This window comes from Gymnoscopelus microlampas (assembly GCF_963454915.1).
Source record: "Gymnoscopelus microlampas genome assembly, chromosome: 3".
NCBI classification, from domain to species: Eukaryota; Metazoa; Chordata; class Actinopteri; order Myctophiformes; family Myctophidae; genus Gymnoscopelus; species Gymnoscopelus microlampas.
In genome coordinates, this window is record NC_139940.1 from 30,390,985 (window position 1) to 30,413,593 (window position 22,609).

General features: G+C 41.2%; 1 protein-coding gene across 1 annotated transcript in view; it reads left to right on the forward strand.

The window, feature by feature from the left end:
* The window catches only part of cdkal1 (CDK5 regulatory subunit associated protein 1-like 1), a 322,737-nt gene that overhangs the window by 58,526 nt on the left and 241,602 nt on the right, over positions 1-22,609 (forward strand). The window contains exon 5 of the mRNA XM_084052870.1: positions 21,371-21,467. Coding sequence (XP_083908996.1) covers positions 21,371-21,467 — 97 coding nt within the window. The remainder of the gene's footprint in view (positions 1-21,370; positions 21,468-22,609) is intronic.

Below are 22,609 nucleotides of genomic sequence, written 5' to 3' on the forward strand. Positions count from 1 at the left end.
ATGGGGGCTGTAATGGTCATTATGTTCCTTGATAAATCTGCTGCCGCCTCTGGGAAAGGTGATGTTAAAGGGGTCAGAGGTCGGCTTGGGGTCGTCCGAGGTCGTGCTCATCCTCAGCTAGTGACAAATCACTTGTCTGCGTGTGTGGCTGACTGTGTGTATCTGTGTACATGTGTGCATTTGTGTGCGTTGTGTGTAATCCATGGAGACGTGAGAGATATATTCCATGTGTCATATTGTGTGTATTGGGGCATCCCAATGGTAGAAATCATATTGTCGGGCAGAAACCTTGTATCTCCATGTTTCATCTTTTTATGTATTTTATTTCCCATTATTTCATAAATGAATGCCCTGTTTTCTAATTTGTTATATAACAGCGTCATACAGCGACGTGTTGGCTTTGTTTTTGTTATTTGCTGAAAAATGCCAATCTATGATGACATGCCCAAAATAGGGATGCCAGGTTGAAAGTGGAAGTCTGTCTGTGGGTTTTAAAAAACGAACAAATTTAACCAATGAAAAGTAATTAACAAGCGCTTGTGGCTAAATAATAACTATGCATTGGAATTGGAACACAGTTTTTTTTTGGTTTTGGTCATACAAGGTTTCTGTCCAACAGTGACGATATATCGGCTGCATTAGACCGTGTCTCCTGTGGACGGCTTGTGTATCTATGTGTTAAAAAGATTTATTTGTGTTTTGGACTTGGGTGAATTTGTACTGAATGCACTTTTGTTTACATTATGTTATGTACTTATTGAGCACTATTTAGTGGCATTTTGTTTGGCATTTTGTTTTTAGGAGCAAGCATTTCCCTTGTAAATTGTCCCAGTGTCATATGCTAGCCACGTAGTAGTACGTAGTGTTTTCCATCCCACACTGGTGATTTTTCACTGTTAGTTATTAGTTGTCATATGGTCTGTGATTGCTGCAACGCCACCTGCACTAATTCTATTAGCGAGTTTCAGTTTCATGGCGTGGAAAAAATATGTGCTGAAGGATGTGAGATTTCCTGATCAATAATGTGAAAAGCTTCATTTGGTATGAAGTTATTTCCCATGGTGCCCCTCTGTGTGTGTATGCGTGCGGTACATGTATGTATGGCGGTTGTTCCCTACAGGCATGTGGGAGGGCAGCCCTAAGCCCCGCAGGACCCTTCACAGTCATACTATGACAGCAAGGAAATGATGAGACAGACACGCACGCACGCACACGCGCGCGCACCTGAGGGCTTGATTTAATACAGAAGTTCCTAACTCATTTGTTTGACACCTGCCCCCCCCACCCCACACTTTTCTTTCTGTTTCTTTGTCTGTCGTTCTTCCCTCGGTTCCCCTCTTCATATTATTAATTGCAACGGATTTGTATGTGTGTGTGAGTTGGGACACAACATATCCCACTTCATTAACGACAAAATGAAAAAGAAATGAGGAAAGATTTACAATTCTGATTCAGGCACAAATGGGACTTGTGTTAGAGAGAGGGAGGAAGACTGGGGAAGTGAAGAGGGGTGATGGAGTGCTTATATTATATTATAAGCAAGGGAGAGAGAAAATACATTAAACAGTAGGGTGAGAGAGAGAAATATTTGGACAGATCGAAATGAAGGAGAGTGGAAGCAAAGGAGAAAGAGCCAGTGTAAAAGATGGGAGTCGTGATGAAAGAGGAAGACTAGAAAGTGGCAGAAAGGTGGAGGTGATGAGTGGGAGGCTTTTCCAATTAATGATGCTGAAGGATCCACTGGAGTCATATTTATTCAGCTTTAATTGAGATTAGTTATTTTCAGGAACGCAACATATTCCCTGTTTAGGAAGAGAGAGACACGCGGAGAGATGGAGAGAGAGACGCAGAGAGAGAGAGAGAGACAGACAGACACATTGAGAGAGTGAGATGTGATGTGTCCCATGAGGTCTGTCTGTTTCCTGCAGGTAGTTTGTCACCTAGCGGGTGATCACACATTTTTACAAGGTCACACCATTACCTCTCGCTCTCTACTTCTCTCACAGAATTCTTCCCTCCCTGTCAATCTACATTTAACTATCCCCCACTCTATCTACCTTTTCACTCCTTCTGTCAAGGATGACGCAATAATGACATCAGCTCCTGGCTCCTATTTTAATCTTTGGCTCTCTGTTTCCGCCTTTGTTGGTTTGTCGAGTCTGTTACAGTATATTATTTGGACTATTTTCTATTATCTTGTCCTTGCGGGTTTCCATCTTATTATCTTTTCCTTGCGGGCTTCCATCTTATTCGTTTTTTCCTTGCAGGAAATTTTGCCTTTGGTTCTTCCATTCGAGTTCAACCTCCATCCGGTCTCCTCTTTAGGTTCTGCATTTGGGTCTTGACCTTTCTCTTACATATCACACGTGTGTGTCTGTCTGTCTGTCTGTCTGGGTCTCTGTCTGTGTCTCTCACTCACTCACTCACTCACTCATTTTACTTACTTCCATTTCCCTATATTTACTTGTTTAATTTTATCCTCAGGCAATTTTCCTTTACATTACATTACGTGTGCCGTTACATGCTGCAGTAGAAAATGTCTTTGTTGTCATGTCCATTTCTATTATTAGAGGTGGGGTCACCTCTTCTTTACAGATATGAGATAGAATAAAAGGAAACAGTGTACACACCAACCTCGTTTTACCAGGACAATGACTAATTGACTGGAATATTAACATTTGGCATATCAACAGCATTCCTCATATTGTTGGACCCCACTGTGTACGTGGAACCCATCAAACAGTACAGCTGAGAGAGGGAGAGTTAGAGAGAGAGAGGAGCAATGTAAGATAAAGATTTCACTTGATGTTAGTGTAAAAGAAAGAGTCTGTAGTACAAGACCTTAAGAGTTAAGGTGCACCTAGAGTCTTTTAAAAACACACAGGGGTGTCATTTCACCACAAAGAATGTGTGTTCTTTGTGGAAAAAAGAAGCAGAAGATGAAAAAAAGAGATTCCTACATAATTCACTATGATCTGACCCAACAGAGGATAGGAGGACCAGTCTCATTTACACCTCATTATGTACCAGGGACTGACATTTTTCAAAATTAAATGCTTCACATAGGAGCGATTTATACACTACTATACAATACTGGCATACTTATTAACTAAAGGTCTTGTATTGTCCATTAGAGATTGCATTTAGTCGCTCTGCTCCAATTTTGTGTGTTTGTGTGTGTGTGTGTGTGTGTGTGCACGCGCTCATGTTTGTGTGTGTGTGGCAGGGGACGAGAGCTGGACAGATTCTGTATAATACAGTTTGGCCGGTTTTAATATGAATTTGAAAGATCAGTAGACTTTATTATAATGGAATAGATTTTGATGCATACATTAGATTGAGGTCTATGTATTTTTATGCCTACAGTACATGTGTCCTTTAGCCTGCTGTGCATTTATACTACTCATTGGGAAGTCAGAATACTATACATGAGGGACCAATGATACCAAGTTCATGATAATATGAAAAATATACTTTGCACTTCACAAAAACAGAAGTGGATATATAACTAATTAAGAACCAGGCACACAAACACATTGTGGAAAGGGGGAAGATAGATGGAACCATGACATTTGGAGAAGTGGAAAGACAAGTATAGGCGTTTTTGCCCGGGGCTTATTGGTCTGCCACTTTTCTTTTTTATTGAGTGGGACTCCCTTCAGCTAATGTATTTATGTTTTAAGAATGATTTAAACTTTGTTGCACAATAGCACCGCACACCCGAACACAGCCGATGCACAAGCCCTCAATGCACCGCATGGTCACGAGCATTATGAGCCTGCACATCCGGCCACCCCTGATGCTCGACACTGTCACACGACAGAGCACACATAAACATAGCCAGCGGAGGGGAACGGGCGGGTGGCTTGTAGAGAGAGGCAGACGGCAGATGCTCTGGAGAGAGGGAGAGAGAGGGGCATGATGGAAGATAGACGGATGGATGGTGTGCCAGCATTCAGCCTCCCAAATTCTGAAGTGCTGAATTAGCGAGAATAAGTTAATGCTCAATTCCCCCAATCCTGAGCCGAAATTCAGGCCCTGTGTACAGAGAGTACAACACAGAGATGAGAGGAGAGGAAATGGGTAGACCATGGAATTGGATAAGGTGTGGTAAAATGCAGAGAGAGAGAGAGAGAGAGAGAGAGAGAGAGGTGTAAGTGTTGAACATCCAGTGTGTGTTGATTCCATGTGCCACTTAGCAGGAATGAGTCAGTGGTTGGAGAGTGTGGAATGCATGCATGCTGAGCTGACCTGATGTGAGATGTACTCCGCTCTTGCGTTATGATCAGCTGCTGCCATTTAGTGACCAACCTCATAACGTCTCATAAGTCTTCCTCTTTACTGTACACACTCAGAGAGCTCATAACAAATGCAAAGAAGCATTGGTACAACACACACATTGACGTTGAGGTCAAACTGAAATTCACCCAATACCCATGGGGGAGTTCTGCATCGCGGCCCTTGATACCGTAGTTACATCTTAACACATTGACTGCCTAGATCGAATTAATTCGATATTAGCTTATCATCACTTGCCTGCCTAGATCGAATTAATTCGATATTAGCAAAAAAATATTTTTTTTTTTTTTACTTTTTTGACCCAAAGACCAAGGAGATATGAATTTTCGAAGATCTTTACTCTCATCCACTTCCTTGTTAACTTAAAACTTTAAAATTTTGTATCTCGGCTCCTGAGTACTTTTTTTTTCCCATTGAAAAATCTCTGGCATGAATAACAATGAAAAGTGAAAATAGTTCTGGCAGTCAATGTGTTAAGAGCAGCACCATCAGTATAACTGCTCTAACGAGAAGATTGTTCTGGACTCTAAACATAAAGTTTTGTGTTAAATTGTAAGTGAGTCAATTGCCACTAATTGGTGATGCATTGTATTATATCACGGCTAAAGATGTTTAACACCCGGAGCTGTGATGTAATCATGATATACTACGGCCTCTTGTGTTGTTTAAATATCCCATTGAGCTGAACTCAGGTCTGATCCCTACACACATTTTGCGACGCCACCTGGACTGATGTTCAGCGTTGTTGGAATGCAAGGCGGTTCGTGTGGACGTGAGCTTAAATTACCATAGTTATTCATATGGCAGAAGCAGGCTCAACATGGCTACGCTACGAGCTTCTGAATCAAAGTAAATGTCAGCGTGTGGCAAGCTGGGCCTGGTTGGACAATGCTAAGTGAAAGAGTCAGTGAATGTGGGTAAAATGTCAGTGTCGGATAGAGCCTCTTTGACAGATGGCATATGGATAAATACCCCACTGACCCTCTGCTCACCTGCACAGCACCTGCTGCTGCTACTCACTCAACCTCATTCTCCGTCTCTGTCCCTCCCTCTCTCTTTGTGCTCACAGGCTGTAGCTGTGCTGTTCTGCCAGGCAGGTGGCTTTCTGTTGCTATGTTTGCATCTCTCTCTCTCTCTCTCTCTCTCTCTCTCTCTCTCTCTCTCTCTCTCTCTCTTTCTCTCTCTCTCAAAAAGGATGGATGATGTAATTACATGGACATTGACTCCCAGGATGCAGGGTTGTATGATAGAAAGGGAGAGTCTGATTGACTCAGTTGGCCCTCTTGTGTGTGTGTGTGTGTGTATGTGTATATGAGTGCACATGCTGGTGTATTCTACGTGTGTTAGTGAGAACCAGCCTGCCAGCTGTCGCTGTTGTAACCACTGTCTTTAGTTACAGAGAAGAGTTGACACAGAACCAACCCATGAAAAGAGAGATGTTATCAGCCTGGGTCCTATTCACAGGTATACACAGTTACACAGTGTACCTGGGGATAAAGGCCCACACACACACACACACACGCGTGCACACGTGTGTGTGTGTGCGTGTTTGTGCGTGCGTGCGCACAAAGTTTGTGAATCCATTTCTATTGGTGTTTGCACCTCTATTGGGGTAATTATGGTAGATGATGCTGGCCTACAAGGCAACCAAAGGCATGGCAATCCCATACCTTCAAGACATGATCCAGCCCTTACAACCCTTCCTGCTCTCTTAGTTGAGCGAACACAGCAATGCTGTTCGAGCCTTCCCTAAAACACCCTGGAAAACAAACCACACATGCTAGACTCTTCTCCCTCCTGGCTCACAAACCGTGTAATAATTAATAAACTCCCTTTTGCAGTCAGAACTGCCGACTCACTCCAAATTCTTTGCCGTAGTCCCGAAGACTTGCGTCTACAAACTCCACCTCACCCCCTAGCACTTCACTGTCCTTGTATCCCCCTCTTGATGGATGCTAGTTAGTGTGGTTGCCCTAACAGGGCAACCAGACTATAGTACTCTACCGACTTTATTTCTTTCTAGAACTTTTTTTTCGGGCCGCTACTCCTCCCACAGTCAAAATGTCCGGCTTCACCGGGAATCGTGCACTTGCATTTTGCTAAGAGATTGGTTGCATAGTTTAATTAATATTGATTTATTAGTGCATTACATTTCCCCATCCACTTTAATGGAAAAGTGAAAAAACTCAAATTCAAGTATGTTTTTCTCAGAAACCGTAAGAGCTAGAGTTACAAGACTTTGAGGGAAGGTTCATAGTTTATTGCCAAATTATTGAAACAATTATTACACCATTCGGCCTCATGGTGGCGCTATAATAGCCCACTTTACCTTTTGGCCTATAACTCTTGAACCGTAGGTCGTAAAATCAAAATCCTGATTTATTATTGCATTAAATTTCCCCATCCACTTTAATGGGAATTGCAAAAACTCCCATTCAAGTATTTCTTCCTCGGAAACCGTAAGGGCTACAGTTACAAGACTTAAAGGGGAGGTTAATAGTTTATTGCAAAATTATTTAATAAAGAATCACACCAGTCAGCCACATGGTGGCGCTATAACCGTGGATAGCTTTAAAGCACAGCTCAAGACTTACCTCTTCACTCTTGCTTTTAGTTGATCTTTTTCTATGACACTGTACCTTATTTTTATGCCTCCGTTAAACTGCTTTGATGTTTTCATGTATATTTTTATTATTATATATATAATATGTATATATATATATATATATTCTTCTGCATTATTGTTGGTTTGTGTACCATTTCTGTATTTCTCCCTGTAAAGCACTTTGAGCTGCATTTATGTCATGAAAGGTGCTATATAAATAAAGTTTATTATTATTATAACAGCCCACCTTACGTTTTGGCCTATAACTCTTGAACCGTAGGTCGTAAATGGGATTTAGTTTAGTAGCACGTTGTTTATTCAGGTGCTTGGTTCATTGTTTGTTTACCTGCATTCAAGTTTCTTCTAGGCGCTACTGTCTGCACACTCTATTGACTAGAGCTCATGCTTGCTATGCTTATTCCCAGTCAGTGGTTGGAGAGTGTGGAATGCATGCTGTGCTGAGCTGACCTGATGTGAGATGCTCTCTGCTCTCGTGTTATGAATCAGTTGCTGCCATTTAGAGAGCAACCCCATAACTTCTCATAAGTAGGGATGGGCAATATTATCGATATCACGATATATCGCAATATTTTATTTCGCGATACTGTATCGATACTCCAGTATCAATATCGCGATTTTTTTTTTTGAATTTTTTTTTTTTTTTTTTTTTTGCTTTTTCAGATACAGGTTTTATGAAAAACATTCAAAGAACCTATCACAGATCTGCAGCTACCCAATATGTAGTGTATATATAAACAATATGTAGTTGTGATATATGTATATATCGCAATATATCGCAATATTTCGCAATATATCGCAATATATTGCAATATATTGCAATATCGTGATACGACCCAAGTATCGTGATACGTATCGCAATATAATCGTATCGTGACCCAAGTATCGTGATACGTATCGTATCGTGAGATTGTTGCCAATACCCATCCCTACTCATAAGTCTTCCTCCTTACTGTATTCACTCACAGAGTGCTCATAATAACCAACATACCTTGCATAACAAATGCAAAGAAGCATTGGTGCAAACACTTACAGTCACAAAACATTGGAACACAATGATGTTGAGGTTAAACTGAAATTCACTGTCTTTACTTGCTTTGGGCCTTGCTCTTGTATACCCATGATATACCCATTATGTTTATACTGTAAATAATATACATATATATATATATATATATGAATATGTACACGCAGACCATATATAGCTAGCACACGCGCGTGTCTGTGCGAGTTCATGCTCGTGTGTGCGTGCATGCATGCGTTCGTTCGTGCATGTATGTGTGTCCTCTTCCAAGCACCTGTAAGCCTATGGCATTTCCCCTAATAGAGTTCCATTGTTTTTTGTTGAGCTGACCGGCCCACGGGCTCATGGAGGATGGAGACAGCTAAACGTGCACTGACCTGGAAATCGTAGCTACACTGTACAGCTACCGGCTGGAGATAGCTACAAGATGGCATCCATATATCTATATCATACACATTTTTATACAGTAAAATCCAGAGTTTTAACTAAACTCAGAGAGTGTACAAATGGATTTGACTATTTGTTATGTTTTCTCTCTCTCTCTATATATATCTCTCTCTGTCTCCCTCTCTCTTACCTCATCCACTAAGCTCTCGTTTTTCCTCTAATCTCTCAAGTGCATTTTCATTGTCTTAAGAACTCGAGGGAGGCTAAGTGCCAGCGGACTTATCTGATGGAGCTGCAGCCTGACACACACGGATACATAGATAAAGATAGAGATACACTGGTTTATCTCAGTGTGTGTGTGTGTGTGTGTCTATACGATGAAAGTGTGGAGGCGTGTGTTCGTGACACGCATGATGTCATGCAAGATGACAGCTCAGAACTTTTGACCTTTGGTCGCATTATCCTTGTACCTGGAGGGGGGAATTTATGCGCTCGCACGCATGCAGCTGGATGGATGGATGGATGGATGTATGTATGTATGGAGGGGAAGAAAGGGGGAGGAGGATGAATTGAAGTTGGAAGTTGGTGCAGGGTGATAGAAGAGTCAGAAGGGGCAGATGAGAAACTTTTAAGTGTCACTGTTGTTTTTCATTTTGAGAAGCAGGAAGATGACAATCTGACACAAGAATGAACCATCACATCATACATGTATAATTGAGCTTGTGCGTCTGTGGTGTGGGTGAGTTTGTGTGATAATCAGGTGACATTTCTCTGTTCATCGTCAGATAGTGCTCGCATGTCAGACTGGAACACGGAAGACTATTTAACCAAACAGTATTCAGAATGACACAAGCCCAAGGCTTAAAACTTGACCATAGGTATGTACTATATGTGACATGTACACACACACACACACACACACACACACACACACACACACACACACACACACACACACACACACACACACACACACACACAGGGTTGGTTGGTCAGTGCCTTGTCCTACCCGGGGCAGTTCTTAACCTATATGGCAGACATAAAAGCTAAACATGTATATGGCTGAATAGAGATGAGGAGAATGTGGCCACATGTGGCATATAGGCTACTGTACATTCCCTGTCATCCTGAATATCACTTTGATTCACTGTAAACCTTTGTTTGTGTGTATACTGTACGTGTGTGCAGTAGAAGAGGCATGTGTTTTTGGCACCTCTCTCTCTGGAAATCTGCATTCCTCGGTTTCCGACGGACTATTTTGCCTACTTTCTTTGAATCTTCCTTCAATTGCGACACAATGTCCTTTTGAAATATTTTTGGAATAACTTTTTCTCGTCAGTATGGTGGTCCCGCAAATGACAGTGCATTCTTCTCACAAGACACTTAACCTCTACTGCTTCCTACATGTTAGGAATGTAAATGGACACATTTAATACAGTGAAGTGAATACAGAAGTACTTTGCTTCTGTTGGATTAAGCCACTTAAAATGTTACAGACGAACTTGAAGTTGATGAAGCCATGCTTGTGATGATAAAAATACTGTAAGTCAGAAAGTAGCTACCGGTACTTTAAAGATTGCATACTGCATCTTAATGAACACACCAATTACTTATTATTTTGTATCCTGGGACATGTGCTCTGCATATAAGACTGCATGTAAGATAGATATAGTGTTTTGCTCCATCCTTGACACATTCACTGCTGGTTATTAATTAATTAATCCGCCACTGCCAACGTTTTTACCTTATTTTGACGATCCACAGAGACCCACGGAAGCCACGATGTGGTCACGGATGTAAACAAAAGCTGTCTGGGGGAGGGGGAGGGTCTTGTCTATCCACCGGAACAAAAACATTTTTTTTTTTTAAAGATTTGTTTATTGACAGAGTACAATGTACATCCATCCATTTTACATTTTATACAGCAAGAAAAGAAAAAAGACAATAGAAAACAAAAAGACAGAAAACAACCCTCCGTCCCAAACCCAAACATCATTGACTACAACAACCTTTGCAGTAATAGCAACTTACAACCTCAACCAAGAGGAATTAATGAAGGCAAAACATCGAGAAAAGAGCCCCAAATTTTGTTATAGGTCTAGGGTTTTCTCCTTACATTGTACAGTATCTTCTCAGGAGTACAATAAGAGGAAAGTTCATTCAACCAATGCTTTTGTGATGGAGAATTTTCAGATTTCCAATTGACAAGGATGGAACAAAAACATTTTAACCGTGATCGTCCGTTCTGTTGTTATCGGCAGTTGAATATGGCTTGTTTTCACCAAAAAAAGAAGAAATCCGAGCTAGATGCGTTTTTCTAAATCTCATTGGAGTCAACGGAGTGACTTTTTTCAGGATGACGTCATTTCTGGTTCTAGCCTTCTCTCGCAGTCAAGGGACCATTCATAGGTTGGCGAAGAGCGCCCTCTAGCGTAATCACAAAAAACACGATTTTTTGGGAAAGGATGGAGATCTCCGTCAATGGCGGTCAAGTGTTGGATTTGAAAGGATGGAGATCTCTGTGAATCGCAGGGGAGTGGTTAACAATGTCAACATTCTGTTGAAGACCGACAGTAAAGTTCAGCGGATTTCAAACACACATATTAATATTCGAGTTTGTTGACAGTAGAAATGCATTCAGGCCACTTTCAATCAAATCAAAATGTGAATGAAACACATTGCTCTGCAGGTTGAACACATTCCCTAACCGTTTATCAACAGGTTGACTATTTCAAGTCATATCGTGTTCACTAAAATAAAATGTTATGATGTTGGTAGCTATCTTCATTTATGAAAGATACAAATAAATAACAGAATATCTCTTTATTCTTTCTAAATCATCTCCTTGCTTTTTTTTTTTAAGCACCACCCACCCAGCCCTCCTTTCCTCTCTTCTCAATGTTTTCTTTTTAATCTTCAGAACCTTGCCTCGTAGGGTACTTTTTAATTGCTGTCGACTCAAACTAATAATAATAAATAATAGAAAATTACTGTCTTTTTTTAACCTATTATTCTGTCAATTTTCATGAAGAAAGCAGGGAGTGGTTGGTAGGTAGGGGGTCTGAATAGCTATTTAATCACACCGTTGGCTTTGTGCGTGTGGTGCATCCCGGGCTTTTAAAGCAATGTTATTTAGAATAAATAAGGCTGTGTGGTTAAATGAGGAGGCCTTTTAGAGCGACTGATAAGCCCGCTGCATGGGGGAGCAGCGTCAGCCTGGGAAATTAACTGGCTGAATGGACACTTACACTATCCAGCTCTCTAATGAGACTGCCTTAGTCTGCATAGCACCTCTGCTGTCCCCTAATAGACCTTTGTGTGCGTTGTGTGGGTGAGTGCGCACGTGTGTGTGTGTGTGTGTGTGTGTGTGTGTGTGTGTGTGTGTGTGTCTGTGTGTGTAGGCTTTCACAAGCACAGTCACATACAGTAGATGCAATGGTGGAAAAAATACTGACATTTTTTACTTAACTAAAAGTATGAATACCACAATCAAGAAATACTCAGTTACAAGTAAAAGTCTGGTATTTAAAATGTGCTTGAGTAAAAGTACTAAAGTATTAGCATCAAAATATACTTAAAGTACCAAAAGTAAAAGTACTCATTATGCAGAATATCCCATTTCACAAGATTCAATATGTATACAAATCTTTTGAAAGAATTGTAAAAAAGTACAGTATTTGAGTAAATGTACTTTACACCACTGAGTAGATGGAAATATAGATGTGTGAACTTGTGTAGGTACAGACACATATCATCTCTGTTTTTATGTTCATAAATGAATGACCTACTATTTTATACGTCAGTGTCACACAAATGTAGTGACAATTGGTTGCCTATGTACAGTACAAGCTCACAACGTGTTTCGATGCTTAGTTGTAGATCTGATATTTGCACTATTTTGCTTTATTGTGAAAGTGGTTACGTCTGTCTGTGTGTTTAACCAATGAAAAGTATTAACACGATCTTTTGAGAAAATGCCTGCATTGGATCCATTGGAACACAGCAGGTTCTTTTCTTCATTTCCTGAAGAGTAATCCGACAGCGACGATACACATTAATTTCCGTATGAAAACACACTCCTAAACAGAAATGTATGCACACACAGAGACATCACATTTATTCCTGTTTGCTGCTTTGTTTTTATTTTGACCTCCATTGTAAACTCTTTGCCTGTCTGCTGTCTTCACATTGCGTCCCTATAGTAAATAAAAACATACGTTTCTGTGTGTGTACATAGAGATGTGTACATCTGAGCGTTCGTATACGCGTGCTACAGTACCAAGCGAGCATGTGTATGTACTTCTGTGCCATTGTGCATCCCCGGCGCCCCTCTTATAGATCATGCAGCTGCCAAGTACAGTGTAATGTTGATGGATTGTTATGCTCACTGGTGAATCTTTAACCCATTAAGACCTGAGGCCGATTCTGAAAATGTTTTACAGTGTTTTCAAATGTTTAACAGTTATTTGAAAAAATATATAAAAAAATCAAAATAAAGAATACAAAATATCTCAAAATATTTTGTTGCAGGGACCCCCAGAAGCAAAGATTTGAGTAACAAATGTTTGCAAAAAATCTATATATTCAAAGATTTGCACAAATGTTCAAGATTTTTCAAAAAATGGCCATCTACAAGCTCATGAGCTTGTATATCTGCTATTTTTGAATAGGCAAAGAAATCTTAAAATGACACAGATGCGTTCCCGGTCTTAATGGGTTAACTGCTGTAGTGTATAGCCTTCCATCTGAGGCCTTTACAGTATGCAGTGTTTACCTGGTAAAACAAAGTGTACAAATACGGGCCAATTCCCTCCAGTAGTCATTTGACTCGTGTTTCCAACAGCGAAGAAACATTCCCTCAACCCGCTCATATTCTTATAGCGTTGTCTCCATATTGTGTTTGCTCAGAACAAGGAATTGTAAATCTACTACGCAAATGAACGAAAGTGTTTTGGGTGCAGAATTCTGCTTATGACCTGTTTATAATGTGTGCGTGCAATATCTGCCTTTTGCCAAGTGATTAGCTTTGTGTGGAAAGTGGAATTTAATAATAATGAAAACGAGTATGTACTTCGATAAGCTGTTTTCAACCAGCTCTCGGTTTCCGCTTTACAATTTGGGACTGATCGATACACTAGTTATATTATCTACGATATATAAAGTTCAAGTTGCGCGTGCGTCTGTGTCTCTGTGGCGGTGGGCAGATGAAATACGCCCATATGTGGACTCGATCTTTGAGACACTTTGTCAATGCAATGACCCTGGGAATGCCTGGTTGGCTTATAACTCAGCTATAAAGTTTAGATACAGTGAATATGTATTGATTTTGACAGTTTAGATACAGTGAATACTTATTGATTTTGACACATCAGCTATCTATCCATCTGTGTGTGTGTATTTGTATGTATGTTACGTCCATCTTACTGTGTATAGTACATAATATGCACATCTGTGCGATCTTAAAGGAGACACACCATGAATTTCATTTCGTATTTTTTTGGCTCCCCAGTGTCTCTTGTACCCCAAAAAATATTTTCTTTTAACATTCAGTCATTCATTCTCTTTTCAGAGATTTTCAGAATGGGCGTGTCTGAACAGGCCATCTCAGAATGGCAAGTTTGCTTACCTCACCAAACTTTCTGCCCATGTATTTTGACAGACAGAATTGCTCAGTACCGCAGTACAGCACCCCCCTAGCCAACTGGACATTTTGGTATTGCAGCTGAAAGTGCTTTATAAGCCTGAGAGAATTGACTTGGGATGAGTATATCTGAGTGTTGATTTAGGCTCAAACCTTTTGAAAATGGTTTGAGGGACATACACCATATGATATTAAATATCAAATATTTTTTTTAAATTCATGGTGTGTCTCCTTTAAGCCAACTATATTCAGCAGGTCTCTGCCCACACTGTACCTCCAGTCTGTGCGATATGTCCCATAGCTTTGTCCCAAAGCATTCTCCCTCGTATGAAACAGGACTTTGCATAATGAATATAGGCTGATCTTTATAGAGGAATTTCATCTTCACCCCCCTTTTCTCTCTGTTTCTCTGTTTCTCTCTCTCTCTCTCTCTCTCTGGTGCTCATCACTAATGCAATTCCCAATATGTGTGTGCTTGTGTGTTTTTGTGCAGGTGTGCCTTTTGGCCTGGCCCTTTTTTTATATGCATTTTCTCCATTATAAACCATTCAAGCGTTGAATACAACTCATTTATAGTAATGCAATATTTATCACACATTCAACTGTGTTTTATAAGACAGATGTCATCCATTTCAGTGCGTTGGGGCAGGTGTGAACAGCACATTTTAAAGGCCATAATCTCAGCGCTTTGCGTTTTCTTGGACCCGCCTTTACTAGGCCCCTGTCGATGATCAGGCCGGATCCCATCTTGGATAAGCCCGCAGGCCACATGAACTAGCCATAAACTAGCCATGTTTTAGGTGTATTGATTGGCAAACAGATTGGCTGTATCCTGTAAAAACAGCTCTAACCTGAATGCTTTTATTAACCACATTGCTGGTAAATCTGGTAAATTGACAGCATAATGTGTTTTTCTTTCAGAGTGTGTGCCGTAGCATTGTGGTGATATAGGGTGTGGCTCTAGGGCAGTGGTGGAAAAAGTACTCATATGTTTTACTTACATGTTTTACAATACTGCAATATAGAAACACTATGTTACAAGTAAAAGTCCGGAATTCAAAATGTACTTGAGTAAAAGTACAAACGTATTGGCATCAAAATGTGCTTAAAGTACCAAAAGTGAAAGTAGTCATTGTGCAGAACGTCCCATTCCAGGGTTTAAAATGTATGCAAATCTTTTGAAAATAGCAGATCTACAAGCTCACATGGCCGAAATATTGGACTGAAGTGATTACTCTGTTTTGTAATAATAATCAAAATCTACAAAGTAACTAAAGTTTCCAAATTATTGTAGTCGAGTAAAAGTACAATATTTTTTTCTGAGATGTAGTGGAGTAAAAGTATTGGAAATTGGAAATACTCAAGTAAAGTACAAATACCTAAACATTGTACTTAAGTACAGCACTTGATTAAAATGTACTTAGTTACTTTCCACCACTGCTCTAGGGTAAGGAACATGCTCAATGCCCCTGTGTACATTGCCATGTCCTCTGCGGACATTGTTGATGTGGCGCTCATCTGAAATGCCCTAGTATGCTTTGTTTGCCCCACGTGTGTCCCGAGTCCTCACAGGAAACAAGTGTATGATGATTTACTACTGCATACAGTGCAGTGAGGGTAACCTGTGGATTGGGATGATGATAGTTTAGTATTTGTTTACAGTATGTTGAGAATATGCCTATTTGCGTAGCCATGAGTTATGTAATTCGTGCTATAATAGTGTCAAGAGCTGCCGCGTATGTACAGTCACGACCGTAATGTAGCTGCCTTAAGAAAGCCAGGTTTGTTGCTACTCTCTGAGTGTGCGCCTCTTTTCTGGGGATCCTGTGTTGATTTTGCTTGGCACCACTTCATATTACGTACATTAGAAATTGAATGTGACACTAAATGTCCATTGTAAATTGACTGGGGAGGGACACTGATATACAGAGAGTGAAAGCTGCTGATTGGGAAAGCATTAATCCAGATATTCTCAGACAGCTGACAGAGGATGTGATCAAATTAAATTCTGCCTCAAATCTCCCTCACTGGAGGATTTGGAACGAGGCCATTGAGAGAGGACTATAACCAAATGGACAACAACATCATCATCATCAGCAGCAGAGCCAGCAGAGACAATCTAATGTGAGAGTTTAGGAAGAATGGTCATTCTTAGACAGACTCCTACTGAGGAGCAGATGGGGGCGAGCCAGTGATTCATATGTCATCAAAGCATCGCCAGACCTTAGCAGAATCACACAATTAACCACAGAAATCATCAATTCACAAAATAGCTTCTGGAGTGGTTACTTGCCACAAGAAATAGTTTGAAGTGGATATGGAAAAATAGTTGGGTAAGGTTTACCACATGGTGGAGCCGATTCACATGATATCAGATGACTAAAGAAACTCGCATACATACTAAATCGACATTTTCCTGTCATCCTGTAATGTTTTTACTATTTATTTGTGTTTGCCCTTTGTGGCAACTCCAACCCATCTGCCACCTAAAACTTTCTGTCAGTAGTTGGTACTGTTAGACTCAGCCCTTAAATGAGTAGTTCATCTCTGAACTGACTCTCTGACTCTCTGACCCGGAAGTCCAAGCACTCCGCAATTGTATTAGTTTAAGATTTGCTTTCCTCCTGCTGTTCATTTACTCCCACTGCTAGCAAAGTAGGACACAAAAATAAACATAACCCGTCTGTCTGACTTACAAATGTACTCCCATTAAATAAGCAAGAATGAGAGACGTATAGAAAATGGTCCTCTTAGTTATTGTAGAAAGAGCCATTAAGGAACTGCTGGCTTTGGAACTGGGACACTGACCCGTGCTGAGGCCGTTTAGTTGTTTAAAGAGCAAAATGATGACTTAGTATGGGACCAAGAGAGGGTCTCATGTGTGTCTGTGTTTACTGTAAGACTGATAGCCCTGTCTAGAAACCATACAAGTGCAAGTGAAGTGGAAGATTTAATATATTTATACACGCACCAACACACACACACGCGCACGCTCCCTTCCTCCCTCGCTCACACACACACACACACACACACACACACACACACACACACACACACACACACACACACACACACACACACACTCACAGACTCGCATCTTAATTGCTCAAGTTGATGGGTACTTAACCTCGTCCCTTTCTGCTTATGCTAATGACGAAAGGTCAGGGGTGTCTCTGATTGGTTCTGCTGGTCGGCACTCGGTTAGGAAACGTGTCAGGGTAAAGGCGGCGGAGGAGAGGACAGACCACTCAGGAGCAAGTGATGACGAGAGATTATTCCGTAGGATATACCGTAATAAAGTGGAGGAGAGTAGCACAGAGCAGACTTGAATCTGAATACAATAGTATAGAAGTCACCTACTTTTGAGGTTCAGAAAAACATTTAATTGAAAAAATTATACTGCCGTAAAATGGTATAGAGAGCAATTTAAAACCTGCATGCTATTTTTTTTTCCTTTAACATTACATTACAATTACAGTCATTTAGCAGGCGCTTTTATCCAAAGCGACTTACAATAAGAAACTCATTTGTCAAGGTTTGTGTGTGTGAGAGAGAATGCATTTATATTTTAATATATTGGATTAGCGCTCAGGGCAAGTCATAATTAAAGTATAAACACTGTTCAGATAACTATTGATCCTCATTTAGTACAGTTTCTCTTACTGAAAATAACTGATGTTTAAGGAAAAAAAACGTGTCGTGATGCAGTTTCCCTAAAAATCTGTTTGTTGTGCGATAGTGTATAAATTAAGCTTTAGATATATGTTGTAGTTGAACTTACCTGGTGTTTAGCTGCATACGTAGAGGGATATATATATGTTACCATTATGACTGCTATAGATTTGGTTATCATGTTTAACAATATTGCCATCTAAACAAGTTTGGGTTTGGTACACGAGACTCAGAAAGCTGATATGTTGGAAAACACCTCAATTAGCAGGACATCCCAGCTCCAAGCTGAATCTAATCTGTAACATATGAAGCACTGCTTATTTTCATCACATTATTGTAGAAGTTCAGGTTGAGTGCCAGGTTCTATGCATCCAAATCATCCTCAGAGTGCCAAGCGTTTTTACCGTGTCTTTGCGATCTTTAGACGGCTGCAGAAGCCACAACGTGGACCCAGATGTAAACAAAAGGGGTCCGGATGGGGTCGGGACCTGTCTATCGACTGGAACAATAACATTTATACCGCCATTAAACATTTAAGCCGCCATTTTACTCAATGTGTTAAAAATGTGCTTATATAGGTCAGGCCTTGTGTTCCATACAGTACCTGCATTCATGTTAGCGTCATATGCCAGTCAACCTGATCAATTCAACAGGACATTTGGTCGTGTCTAATTTGACTGATTCACTGTGCCCACTGAGCTGTTAAAAACCAGTATGTACAGCACAGTCCCGCTTACTGCATATACATACAACAGAGGTCATACATGTATGCATAGACTTAGACCCGTTTGTGAGGCCGTTTTGAGTGTGTATGCAAGTGCGCGTGTACATAATGTGCGTGCACGTGGACGTGTGTGGACTCGGGGCTATACACTGCAGTAACACCAACTTGACAGGGGGCCGCAGAGATGTAGGGCGAGGTGCCAAGCCAAGGAGACACACATACATGCGCGCACACACGCCTCGTCCCCTGATCTCGGGGGACATCTGCTCTGGTCCGGGTCAGTGGCGGTGAGAGCGCTCGCTCGGCCTCAAAACAATCGCCGTGGCGACCACATCGCATAATCCTATCCCATCCCATCCAGGAGCCGTGTGCGACATGATTGGCCTATTCCCCCTGGGGCGCCTAGGCGACGGCTCAGGCGCTGTTGCCTGATTCGCGGTGTCAGCTGTGGCTGTGTGTGGGCGTGCGTGTGTGTGTGGGTGTGGGTGTGTGAGTCTCTATAGGGGTGGGTGGGGACTGGGGAATATTTGGCACATTTTGGCAGGAGACACTATGAATTATGCAGATCCTGCTATAATGTGTCGAGTGTGTATATACTGTGTGTGTGTGTGTGTGTGTGTGTGTGTAGGTTCTCGATAAGAAGTGCCAGGGAACTGGAAACTTTGTAGACACACTCTTTGTCATCTCTGTCTTTCTGGCTACCTCTCTCATATCTATTATTTTAGATTATTTCTAACATTTCACTCTGACAGCTAATTCCCACTGTCTCTTCCAACCTCTGTCTCTTCCAACCTCTGTCTCTCTCTCTCTGTCTCTCTCTCTGTCTGTCTCTCTGGCTCTCTCTCTCTCACGCTCTCTCTCACTCTCTCTCTCTCTCTCTCTCTCTCTCTCTCTCTCTCTCTCTCTCTCTCTCTCTCTCTCAGTATCAATATAATATTCATTAACACAACTTTTAAATGACATGTCTCTAATTATCTTTTTGGAAATTGAAGACAAGAAATTCACAGAGTTTCACAACAGGAAAACCCCAACTGCTGTAAACATATACTTACAGTTGAAATAGCCCTTCTTTATAGGCCAAAGACATGTTCTTATTTGCATGGAAAATGCCATGTGAGATATTTGAAAATGGTTTCACACAATGATATGTAGGCTAAGTAAACATACTGTACATGGCAGGAGTTCTGTGTCCTTAACACCCCCCCCGCCCCCCCACCATGTGTACAGACCCATAGAACTACTGGCAGTAACTTTAAGTACTAGTCACTAGTTGAACTCAATACTCTTTCCAGTCCAGATCTACTGTATCCCAACCATGGCAGATTTAATGTGAAACTATAGAATGACACGCCCTCTTCAAAAACTGTTGACCTTGTTTGTAACATTAAAACCTTTTCTCCCGTCCGCAAAGTATTGTTTTGGGCTGAAACAAGGACTGACATCTTTAAAACACTGCCGTCAACAGAAATAACCTTGACTAATGCAAAAACACTGAATGAATTATAATAATAGTAGATCTACTAACAATAATAAGGAAACTATATTTTCACCTCTCCGCCCCTCTTATCTCCATCCACGCCTCTCACTCACTCTTCTGTTCTCCTGTGATTTGCGTGATAATGCAAACAGGCTTCACATTCAGAGAAGCGACGTTTCAGCCCTCTGCCCCACGTTAATCTCTTCAACTCTCCAACTCATCACCCCTCTCTCTCACGCTCCCCTTGCACCTTCCACCACTCTGCCTTTTCTTTTGTTTTGCTGAATAATACAAACAGGCCCTGAATTAAAACCCGGCTGACAGTTTGTATGTAGCTTCAGTGCCCATCCCTCTCTTTCCTTCACTTCCCTCCCTCCCTTGTTGCAGCTGTCAGCGGGGCTTCATTATTAAACATTCATACAGGAGTCTGGGCAGCTTTTCCAAAAAGCTCTTGTCAGGCAGACCGAGCGTCTCAAATCAGGCTGCCTCTAACCAGAGGAGACACACGCGCGCGCGCACACACACACACACACACACACACACACACACACACACACACACACACACACACACACACACACACACATACTGTACACAGAGAGTGCGGTCTGGTCTGTTTTGCCCTCTCCTCTTGTGTCATCTTAAGGTTGGAGTTTTTCTGGTCATTTGTGCTAAATGATGGATGAAGTACCTTTGTACTTACAGTACAGAGGTGCTTGGCTCGCTCCCTGTTGTTTTGATTTTGAGACAAAACAAATCAATCTTGCATAATGGACAGAAACTAGACCAGCCAATCCAAAATCCTGGTTGGATCAGGATAGAAATTTTCAGAATACAAATACCAACATGAACTTTTGTGTCCCGATTCTGGGCATGTCATGAGGGGGAAATTCTGCAAATAATATAAGCAAACATTCTACAAAAATAGGTGAACGTTCAGCAAAAAATCGATCTACATGCTCAAAATCTATTGTGATGCACAACAAAGTTGAAACAACAACAAAAACAGTTCAAATATACATGTAAGTGTGCTAAAGGTAATTCAAATGATACCCATTATTGTTCACAACAGCCAATTACATTTTTCGAGAACGTCAACATGACCTTTGGGCAAGTAGAACACGATGCAGTACTTGCCTGATGGGATTTCAAGTGTTGTTTAACTACCTACTAAAATACAACCTCATTTAAAAAAGGTTGTCATTGAAAATGTTACTGAAAGGTTTTTAAGTGCCTCTAGGACCACAGAGTGTGCAAGCTAGATATCACTCAAAAGCTTATTGGATGCAAGGTTGCACTGTACATGACACCATTTCTTAACATTTTGCATCTTGTTTGCTTTGTCCTGAAAGACTCAGCAGGAAATATATTGTAATTTACATGCATTGAATAGACATATAAACTATTTTATTTTGTTTCAAGACGGCCCCAGAACTACAGTTATTCATTGTGTGCACATAGTGTAAACTGCTGTGTGTGGGACCTAATATGTGTGTGCGTGTGTCTGTCTGTCTGTTTTATAGGAAAGCCCAGGACCAGCAGAAGAAGGTAGTGGTCGCAGGTTGCGTACCCCAAGCCCAGCCACGCATGGACTATCTCAAAGGCCTCAGCATAATAGGGGTGAGTGTGTGTCCGAACGTGTGCTAGCCTGTGAGTGTGTGTATGTGTTGTATGTCTGCACTTAATCTCCAAGACCAGCAGGCTCACTGGAGTGTCCAAATGGCAGTTGCCCCCCCGCAAACATACAAGCGCATACACACACACACACACACACACACACACACACACACACACACACACACATACATACACACGCGCGCGCGCGGCTGGACCTGGCTGCCGTCCCGCTGTGACTGTTCTCTTCAGGCCTCCCCACTGCTCACTGGATCAATAAACCTCCCTGAGAGACAAGACCATGACTGCTGATAGGAGCATGCAGAGAGGAGAGGAAGGAGAGGCGACAATATAGGGAGGCTGAGAGGAGAGGAGAGGAGCTGGGAGAGCAGGGGAGAGGAGGAGAGGAATATGACATACTGAGGAGGATAAGGGGGGAAGTTTTGTAGATAAGAAAACGGGAGGAGATGAGAAGAGCGGCATAGAATATATCGTTGCTGTCGGGTAGAAACCTTGTATCTCCATATCTCCATACGTTTTAGTTTTTTTTTTTATTATTTAGTTCTACTACTTCTACTACAGTGTCACACAAAAGTAGCAAAAATGGCAATAAGTGAAAGTACAAGTGGTTAAGTGTGTCTGTGGGTGTTATAAATACTGAACCAAAGAAAAGTATTAACAAGAGCTTGTGACTAAATAATATACACTGGATCCACTGGGACACTGGTTACCTTTTACATTTCCTGAAAAGTAACACTTTTTTTTGGACATACAAGGTGTCCACCCGACAGTAATAATATACTGTAGAATGAGTAATGCTGAAATGATGGAGGGAGGGAGAGAAACTGGAAGCGAGGCCGGCTCAGAGCGAGGCACAAAGAAAAACGAGTATATACAGTATAAAGGATGAAGAGGACAGGAAGAGTGAGTAGGTAAGACCCCCGCTAAGTTCTGTGTCTGGGATGGTGTTCCTCAACTCTAGCCCGCTGTACAAACTGTCACTGTCGGGCGGAAACCTTATTATGTCCAAAATCATTACTTTTCAGGACGTTGAAAAAATAGCCTGTCTTCCAATGTAGTCATTATTTAGTCACAAGTTCTCGTTCATACTTTTCATTGGTTAAATATTCATAAAATCCACAGACTCA